Genomic DNA, 10,414 nt, shown 5'->3' with positions numbered 1-10,414 from the left:
CGCTTTATAGCTCATTACCATATAGTTGTCTTGATTTCAACTTTCCTCGACACCCGCACCAGCAAAGATCCCATGTGCCGCTAATCGTCGCTGGCTCCCATTGAAAATGAATGACTTCCGGCTACTTTGGCGCTCTCGCTGCCTTCGGTGTGAACGCAGTTAGTTCGAACCACTGCCTCCGGTGAAGGCAGAGCAGAAACAAGACACACCAATTTTCTGGACCAATTTTTTGAAAAGAAAACTTAAATAAAATAATAAAATAAATATGAATAAAATAAATATGAACATTTTACTTAAATACCTAGATAATGCAGTACATCCAAAGAAACTGAGGATTATCTAGCGGTCTTCTTTTCCCCCCTCATAGCCATACATGAAGCATCATTAGGATTTAGAATAAAGAAAAATATCTGGATCTACAAAAAAAATCGTCTCTTCTACAGCGCTGATGTCAGTGTCTAATCAAACTATAAGCACAGCACAACATTTGATTTGAATGTTATTATTGCTGTTGTCATTTTACATGTGACAGAAATGCCTCTGTGAGTCTTTGCTTTGGCAGTGTGACATCATTGTTCTACAGGCAGAGCAGAGCCCTTTGTCTGTCTCACTCACACACACACACACACACAGACACACCAGATGGGAGGTGGATGGTCACATCTCAGGTTCCCGATGAGTCGTCTTCCATCATATGTTGGGAAGATGATAGTTGAATTTGCGCAGGTTGTTGTAGTTTCTTCTGTTCTCCACGGCAGGAAAGACGGTGCTGCTAGCCAACTGAGGCAGATACTGACAATAAAATATTGAAATAAATTAGAGATTTGTATTTAAGTAATTTTATATTAACAGCTTATTTCACAGTACAGCTATTTTCATATACTGTACAGAAGTTTGGGGTTGGTGAGATTCTTAAAAGTTGCATTGAACTGACCAAACATGCAAAAATTCTGAAGTTTTATGTGATATTGTATTATTGCAAAACATTACGATTAAAGATAAGACATGTTTCTAATTATCAATACTATAAACAGCAGTGCTGCGTAATATTATAAGCAGTGCTGCTAGAGAGTCTAGCTAACTGAAGTGCAGTGGTTTACAAGTTTTACTAAAGTGGTTTTACCAAAAAAAACAAAAAAACTAAACACGAAGGTTATTATTACTATTATTATTACTAATTTGCGAATGCTGTTGTTGTTGTTGTTTTTTTTATAATCTTTGATGTTTAATGGCTGATTTAATTGACAACAGCAGTGAAAAGTTGTCCTGAAGGAGTTCTGTCATACTCTACCTGCAGTTTTGTCTGCCTAATCTATTTCAAGCATTATGGTGTTCTTAGAAAATCCTATCAATTACAATAGGGCTTGGACATGCTTTAACCCCCAATGATTCAAAATGTTTGACTGGCCCTTTACAGTATAGTTTAAAGGTGCTGTATGTAAGTTTTTGACTCTTCTAAAGCATAAACATACCCTAATATGTTTGCAAATATTTAAGAAACATGCTAAGTGAACATTCTTGTTTATCTGAAAAACATGCTGAAGTCAGATATTCTGCTTTGAAAATGTGCGTTACGTGGCGCAAGGACTGTCTTTGTTTTGGTTCCTATAACCTGCCCATTGCCAGTTTAGCCAATTATATTTCAGCACCCTGGGTTGCCTTGGAAAAATGTGTATTTCATTCATTCAGTCAGGGAGGCTTTCAAAGCGTGCATCTGTGGCTGAGATGTAACCTCTGGTGGACAGTAGCAGACTCCGAAATGAGATGCAGATTCAGAGCTCCACATGAGGTGGTAATTAATTAGCAAATAATATAAATATTACGAACGTAAACATTAGGTGAGCAGGTTGCACTGTAACCCAATGTCCTAACAACAAGCTATGTGATGAGATACGCAGTGATAAGCAATTTGGCTGTTTGCACCAAACGAAACATGACAAAAATTTAAATACAGCCATTCAGAAGCACAGCACTTACTGCACTCCAGCAAAATGGTAAGGTTTATAATTGAATTAATACATATTAAACCTCTTTAACATTGATAATGTACATGCTGAATCCCTGATATGTGTTGGCTTTCACTGAGTCAGTTCTAAAGTTCAATTTTAAACGGTTTATTTTATTTTCAGGATCTGAGGTGAGCTATCTGCTGCTGCTTTCAGTAGTATGGCAATAAATGTCATGTAAAATGACATTCAAACTCACATTATCAGCATTCAACACTGAATAAAGCACATGAGGTGTACCTGAAGTAAACACTGTCAGCTTTCTGTTGTTCAGCTGCAAGAAATTGAAACTTCTAGTTTCTAAAATATCAATACGAGGTGTTGGTTAGGACAAAAACTTTAGAAATATTCCTTCTATCCTGTGCCGTTGCTTTTTAGAAAATGACTTAAATCAGCCTTTAGGCTCGATTGTCAGGTACACTTCTGTTGATGTTGACAATCTGGCAACTTGCGCTTGCATTTGTTTTAAACCAGGCGTGCAATACCTAGTTCAACCACTGGGTGTCAAACTTACATACTGCACCTTTAAACTATTTGAATGATTTGGTAGTGGTACCAAACTCCACAATTACTGCACACTACAGAGGGTGACATAGGCAAGGTGTGAGTGTTGTAGTAATATTAACAGACCCCAGGTGGCAGGTGTTTGCGTGGCTGCCGTGTGCGTTTCTTGCGGTCCAGTTCACGCGTCACACTCTCGCTCTCCTCACGCAGACTGTCAAAGTAGGGCTGTTCCAGTAACTGCTCACAGGACAACCTTTCAGCCGGATCCATCCGCAGACAACCCTAAAACACACGCAAATGTGCTGACACTGACTCTGACTCATGCAGTGTATGAACATTGTGTGCTTATTGTGTGTTTAACTGACCTTCATGAGGCTCAGTGCCTGGTACGACAAGTTGGGATACTTCAGTTCAAGAGGCTCCTATTCATTTGAAAGTGAGGGTTAATTTTCTAGATCTCCTCAAATGAACATTTGCAGAATAAACATTTGCTGGTCATCTCACCATCTCCTGTGGTTCAGGGACACAAACGCCGCTGAAGAACTGGTTGGTGCTGAACACCTGTTGATGTCGAGGAATCAGCTCACCTATGACCACAACATTAAACCATAACTATTAAATCATCTTTATTTCTATAGTCCTGTTACATTGTATATTGTGTCAAAGCATCTTAACGTCAAAGCCTATATAATTATATTATATATTAGCATACCAGACAGGCAGGAGAGTTACATGCATGTGAGAAAAGAGGTTTATGAATGTGTCTTTACCCAGAGTTTTCCTGATCAGATACAGCTGGTCTACATCAGATTTGCCCGGCCACAGGGGGGCGCCAGAGAGTAGCTCTGCAAAAACACATCCTACAGCCCAGACGTCTACTGGTGGGCCATACTGTGTGTCTCCCACTAACAGTTCTGGAGCTCGATACCACCGCGTCGCTACATAATCTGTGTAATAATCACACGGACCCGCTGGAAAATAAAGAGTGAGGTATTAGATATAACCTTAAAAGTAGAGAGCGTGTAAGGTGAGTGTGTGTATTGCATTTGTTCACGCACTAAGGATCCTGGCAAAGCCAAAGTCGCAGAGTTTGATGACCTGATGTTTGGTGATGAGAATGTTTTCAGGCTTCACGTCTCGGTGGATACACTACAACAAACATTGTCACTTCATTCCAAGAGTCTATTCAAATATCTGATCTAAAGACAGTATTAAGACACTTTACTCTTATTTAGCTGACTAATTAAATAAAATTAATCCTGCCTCTTGTGATAATAACCATATTATTATATAAATATTATTCTATTATTCTATTCAGCTGTTCATAAAACATATACAGGTCAAAGCATGATGTTGGGGATAAATATATATATATATATATATATATATATATATATATATATATATATATATATATATATATATATATATATATATATATTTATTTTTTAATATAAAAAAACCTTGCAATTAGATATTAAAATAAATATTCATAAATAAGCAATAATAAAAAACAAATAATATATAATAATATACACTCACTGGCCACTTTTTTAGGTACACCTGTCCAACTGCTCGTTAACGCAAATTTCTAATCAACCAATCACATTTGTTCTGTGGGCACAAATACCTTGTTGATGCCAGAGGTCAGAGGAGAATGGCCAGACTGGTTTTAACTAATATAAAGGCAACAGTAACTCAAATTACCACTTGTTACAACCGAGGTATGCAGAAGAGCATCTCTGAACGAACAACACGTCCAACCTTGAGGTGGATGGGCTACAGCAGCAGAAGACCACACAGGCTCACCAAAATTGGACAATAGAAGATTGGAAAAACATTGCCTGGTCTGATGAGTCTCGATTTCTGCTGCTACATTCGGATGGTCGGGTCAAAATTTGGCATCAACAACATGAAAGCATGGTCCATCCTGGCTTGTATCAACGGTTCAGACTGGTGGTGGTGGTGGTGTAATGGTGTGGAGGATATTTTCTTGGCACATTTTGGGCCCATTAGTACCAATTGAGCATGGTGTCAACGCCACAGCCTACATGAGAATTGTTGCTGACCATGTCCATCCCTTTATGACCACATTGTACCCATCTTCTGATGGCTACTTCCAGCAGGATAATGCACCATGTCATAAAGCGTGAATCATCTCAGACTGGTTTCTTGAACATGAGTTCACTGTAGTTAAATGGCCTCCACAGTCAAAAGTTATCAATCCAATAGAGTACCTTTGGAATGTGGTGAAACAGGAGATTTGCATCATGGATGTGGAGCTGACAAATCTGCAGCAACTAAGTGATATTATCGTGTCAATATGGACCAAAATCTCTGAGGAATATTTTTCAGTATCTTGTTGAATCTATGCCACGAAGGAGTAAGTCTGTTCTAAAGGCAAAAGCGGGTCCAACCCAGAACTAGTAAGGTGTACCTAATAAAGTGGCCGGCGAGTGTATACTGTAATAATCATAAATTGTTGTTACCAAAAGCTTTAAAATTGCATTCAATATATTGGAAATTAATTAAATTGGTTTTATTACAATTTATTAAAAAAAGTGTTTAATGCAATAATTCTCCCTACAAACTTTAAATACAACAGTGCTATTTACAAGATAATATTGTAAAAAGTATTACTTTTAAAAGTAGTATACTGTAAAAGTAGTATTTTTAAGGAACAATATGCTATTTCTTTACAACAACGTTTTTTACACATCATAAATAAAGAGTTGCTGTATTTTTGTTGTTTCTTTTTTACTTTTTGTGAGGCATTCAATCACAGATTTTAAGAGATTGGTAAAGAGTAGCAACAAGTTTAAAAGTCTTACATTTTGTTTGTGGCAGAAGTTCACAGCCTGAAGTGTTTGCCAGATGATGCTTTTAACCATATGTTCAGGAACACTGAATGAACACACACACAATGGCGTCACAATGGATTTACAGAAACACAAACCAAATTTTCTGCTTCAACCAAGCATTCATTCTTCTCAGTGCTCCTACTGAGCCCTGCACTAACCCTATATAGTGTGTATATGTGCATATATAAGTCATCTTTTGTGTGAGCTTTGTTGTTTCTGGACTTGTAAATCAAGAGGGCGACACAGAAAGAGTTAAATGTTGTTAAATGTTTAACAGCGTCTCCCTCAAGTGCACCACAGAGGGCAAATGCATCCTGCGGTAAACATTCCAGTAAGGGCACACTGGGTGGCATAGCAACAAAAACAATATGACTGTTAGCATGAGAAACAGAGTCAGTTTATAGGTGTGTGTGTTCTCACCCTCGTGGGTATCTGTCCAGCTCATTCAGGACAGTGTGGTCGCAGTACTCAAACACCAGGTGAAGTTTTCTCTTTCTTCTGAACACCTCCATTAGATTCACCAGGTTTGGATGTTTTAGTTGCTGGACACAAAATGTGAAGAAGGGTTTATTTGTGTGCAAATGTATCAGAAAAACGTCTAAACACTTGTAAAGTGCTTCTTATTTACTTCTAATTTAATGCCGTTTTTAGAACATCTGACTGTTTGTCCCCATTTTGCTGTATTGATGAATGGCACAAGTTTGTGATTAACTATAATCTGATTTAACTATTTTATGCATTTTCAGGTTACTGGCTAATTTGTGCAAATTCATACAAGCCGAGATCAGTCAAACGAATATGTGAGATTTCTAAAAGGAGGCACTAAACCCCATCCCTAATCCCAACCGACAATGGGGGATGAACAAATCGTCCTAAATTGCACGAAAGAGATTGTACACATTCATACGAATTAGCCACTAAATCAAAGTTACGAATTGCCATGAGATAACAATGGTTCTCCAGCATGATTTACGATGTTCCGAAGAGAAAATTGTGCTTCAATGAATGAAAGAATATCTGATCATTTGTAAAAATTCACATGACGCTCATAAACGTACTTATTTTTTTAGTGACTAAACACTGGAGAATTTAACATATTTGTTATGAATTTATAGCTTAAACTTTTTTTATTTAATCAAAACAAATATGTATTTATAGACGTAATTGCATATTAAAATGCATACATGCATAAATATTTAAATAGTAATAAAATAACCCAAAATGAAAAAACTTACTTTTTTTTCCAAATGTTTTTTTTTTATTCTGTTATTTTAAGAGTCTTAACAACATTTACTTTAGTGCAAACATCTGCAGAGTTTGAATACTTCATAAAAAGTAAATATATTCAAGAAAATACTACAATAATGTGAAAAGCTAGCCAGCAGCTAGCTCTCAGTAACTCTCACATGGTCGCCCACTGAAGCTAAGCAGGGTTGTGCCCGGTCAGTACCTGGATGGGAGACCACATGGGAAAGCTAGGTTGTTGCTGGAAATGATATTAGTGAGACCAGCAGGGGGTGCTCAACCTGCGGTCTGTGTGGGTCCTAATGCCCCAGTATAGGGAAGGGGACTCTATACTGCTCAGTGAGCGCCATCTTTCGGATGAGACATTAAGCTGAGGTCATTAAAAATACCAGGATGTCTTTCTAAAAAGAGTAGGAGTCACACTGGTGGTGGATGAGGAGATTCCTCCCAAAAATGTGCAAAGCGATTTGAGTGTCCAGAAATGCGCTATATAAATGTAAGCAATTATTATAAAACATGCAGCTTCATATCTTATCAATGAATGAATATTGAATATAAAAGCGACAATAAAGAAAATATAAAAATTTAAACAAGAAAACTAAAAACATCAAAATATAACAAAGCAAAAATGCTGAAATTCCAACAGCAACAGGTCTCCATCCATCCCAGAATAAATCTTAGAACTATTATGGGTTAAAATTAAACAATCACACTATAACAAACTTAAAACAGGTAGTGTAAATAATCAAATAAACTTGAGCACCTTTTTTTATAGACAATATCACACACACTTGAAAGCTGTAGTCATTGGTATAGTAACCTCTGATATCATGCTTGGCCTAATTAAAGAAAAAAAAAACATCCTCAGGGGAGTGGAAGGGAACAACAAGAATATTTATCCATTCATCCATTCATGCATAACAGAGTGAAATTAATTGGTAATCCAGTGTTGGCTGCCAGGTCAGATCTTCAAAGCCACAGCCTCACTCTCAGCTCAAAGCAAAGAGTTTGCAAATCATACAAGAGCTCCAAACACTGATATTAAAACATCCTGCTGCCATACAATCACTAATGACACAATAACACCTCTGAGAGTCATTTTTAGGGCACAAATAAAAACTGCACAAAACAAGAATCAAAAGGACTTGATTTCCTGCAGAAACAACATTTTAAAGCAGTCTAAATTGAAAATTTTAAGTGTTCACCTTCAGCATGCGGATTTCTCTGAGCGCTATTTTCTTAATGATGGGATCATCCTCAGACTCCACAAACTTCTTGATGGCAACAATCTGTCCAGTGTCTTTATTCCTGCACTTGAACACGACGCCATATGAACCTTCACCGATCTTACTGATCTTCTCATACTTCTCCATCGCTACAGCACGACAAGCTTATGATAATGTCTCACCTTAATGATGATCTAGTTGTGAAACCTGAAACAAAATATGAAGTTTGTTAATTATATATATATATATATATATATATATATATATATATATATATATATATATATATATATATATGGAGCAGTTGATAACAATGTAGTTACACTTTATTTTATGCCGTTACTATAGTAAATGTTACTTGTTACCAAAAATTCATTCTATGTATAGGGTTACATTTTATTTTAAGGTGCTCTTGTTACACTGTAATTATACACTTACGTAGTAAGCAATGTACTTACTATAAGCTTAAGATGTACTTGTGCATAATTTAATGATAATACTACAGTAAGTACATGGACCAAAGACACAGAAAGTGATATGCATATTGTTTGGGGCCTCTTAAAAAAACATTTAAGGCATCTCGTACTCATAACGTGCTGGTTGGCATTACTGTTACTTGTCCCGTCTTGTCTTATTTGCACTAAATGTTGCACAAACCACACTTTTGCGCTCTTATTCTTATTTATTTTTATTTTAGTTAATCTTATTTAATTTCATTCACTAAATGTTTATAGTAGTGCACAGTCCTGTCTTATGTTGTCAAATTATGTTGTTTGATAGCACCTTGGTCCTGGAGGAACATTGTTTCACTGTGTACAACACTGTATATTGTTGAAATGACAATAAAGCCAACTTGACTTGACTTGATCTCTACATTGATGAATTAAGGCTGCTCTATGCCTGCTCAAAATTCAGTGTGAAAATGAAATGCCACATTACACCCATTTTAAATTACACCTGTTCAGACTGACCTCAAGTATCAAAAGTATACAGTTATAATTGTTGTATCTGTAGACACCTAAATTCAGCTTCAGTCACCTTTGCAAATATAGATGGTTGAGGGGCTCTATCATTTAAAATGGCATTTAGATGTATTTCGTTAAACATTGATATATTGCTTAGATGTTACTTAAATATATTTATACAACAATTACAACAATATACAGAGGCTGAGGTAGGTTACAGCAGGCTTAATTTAGTCAGGCTTTGATGCAGTATTACTGTCTTTACACTGGATTGTGAGCAGGCACAGAGATGTCTTAAGTTAAAGCACAAGGAGCATACAACAAAAACTTAATTTTCCTTATGTTATTTTTAAAATGAATATTCAAAGGTCACCATTTTCTTTCCTGGAGCAATTTAGTCTCCAAGACAGCATGTATTTTGAAGAAAAGTCTTCCTCGTAGTGAAAGGAAGCTATTGACATTACTATTATGTAACAAGACTGTGTGGTCAAGATCATTTCTTGCTTAATGCTACTAGTTTACTACTCTAAAAGTAGCAATTAAACTGTTAAGTTTATAGTGTTTAACTTTACTACCAATGTACACTATACAAACATCCTAACTTGTGTATTAATAGAATAAAGATGAGAGAGCGAGCTTACCTTCCAATGTATCATCAAAATATTCGCTTTACAGCTTAATAAAAACAAAGTCTATAACAATTAGCAAACTACCGAAATAAAATGTATTCAAATTAAGCGGAGAAGTTCCTGTTTGGAGAATCATACGGACAGATATAACCGTGTGTCCGTGAAGATGTGTTTGAGTTCGCATGGAGAAGAAAACACGCTATTTACAAGCGGCCGGTCGCCGTAGAAACCGCGTCAAAACTCCGCCTCCGCCGTGCGCGCGCCTCAGTCTGCACGGCAACACTCTGAAGACACGAAACAATCCGCTCGACCTGACCTCAGATCAGCCATTTACGAGACAGCGGGACTGTAAATCCCTGCGTTTATCGATGAAAAGGAAAATAACGCAGTTGTTTCCACCTGTGGACGCGTAAACTGGCTGTGCGCAAGCGTGATAATAGTACGTGCAGGTGCATAAAGGTGTTACCAAATAAGGTAAAATAAACAGCTCCATCTGTAAGTTAGAGAGCGTACTACAGACCATTTTGACGGATATAAACAATAACAGTGGTCCTAACATATTTCCTGTATAACTTCCTTAGCTTCTGAGAATCCAAAAAGATCTACATATTGATAAATAATGTTTGAATTGAATTGCCACTTGTTACAGTTAGAGATAGTTTAACAACAAGCAGGAAATGTTTATGGACCAAAGACATCACTACATTGAAATGGTCTACAACAATAACTGGAAAATCTACTTATTATAAACATCTATGCAGGTTTTGAGAGGTTTGTACTTGTTTTGACATCTAAATGTTATTTTATTTTTTCCAAAAACCTGTTCACATTGTTCTTGTAAATACATTAGTGTCATTGTACAACCCTATATCCATAACAAACAATGTTTGGGATGTCATACAGTTGAAATCAGAATTATTTGCCCCCCCTTTGAATTTTCTTTTATTTAATATTTCCCAAGTTATGTTTAACAGAGCT

The 10,414-nt window shown here is 36.6% G+C and overlaps 1 protein-coding gene across 2 annotated transcripts; it reads right to left on the bottom strand.

Annotated features, from left to right (window-relative positions):
* Positions 1–486: 486 nt before the first annotated feature.
* cdkl1 (cyclin dependent kinase like 1 (CDC2 related kinase)) lies at positions 487–9,907 on the bottom strand. Of its 2 annotated transcripts, XM_056470804.1 has the most exons (11): positions 9,449–9,905; positions 8,025–8,049; positions 7,822–7,924; positions 5,792–5,913; positions 5,342–5,414; positions 3,569–3,659; positions 3,281–3,481; positions 3,015–3,097; positions 2,876–2,932; positions 2,637–2,792; positions 487–792 (listed from the first exon to the last, which is right to left on the bottom strand). In XM_056470804.1, exons 3-11 carry the CDS (start codon positions 7,828–7,830, stop codon positions 691–693), a joined length of 894 nt encoding a protein of 297 aa, XP_056326779.1. In that variant the 5' UTR covers positions 7,831–7,924; positions 8,025–8,049; positions 9,449–9,905; the 3' UTR covers positions 487–690. The 2 variants fall into 2 exon arrangements, with proteins under 2 accessions (XP_056326779.1, XP_056326778.1); XM_056470803.1 differs by having other exon boundaries at positions 7,822–8,049; positions 9,449–9,907.
* Between the last annotated feature and the right edge of the window lie 507 nt (positions 9,908–10,414).

The sequence above is a fragment of the Danio aesculapii genome, chromosome 13, assembly GCF_903798145.1.
Source record: "Danio aesculapii chromosome 13, fDanAes4.1, whole genome shotgun sequence".
NCBI lineage: Eukaryota > Metazoa > Chordata > Actinopteri > Cypriniformes > Danionidae > Danio > Danio aesculapii.
This window is presented reverse-complemented; position numbering and strand designations above follow the sequence as displayed.

Bases quoted from the DNA above. Each gene is read 5' to 3' on its own strand.
- cdkl1 (XM_056470803.1), bottom strand. From the start codon at position 7,989: ATGGAGAAGTATGAGAAGATCAGTAAGATCGGTGAAGGTTCATATGGC. The intron at 3,660-5,341 runs GTAAGACTTTTA...TGTTTGTTGTAG, and splicing joins ACTTCTGCCACAAACAAAAT to TGTATCCACCGAGACGTGAA. The intron at 3,482-3,568 runs GTGCGTGAACAA...TTTATTTTCCAG, and splicing joins TGGCTTTGCCAGGATCCTTA to CGGGTCCGTGTGATTATTAC.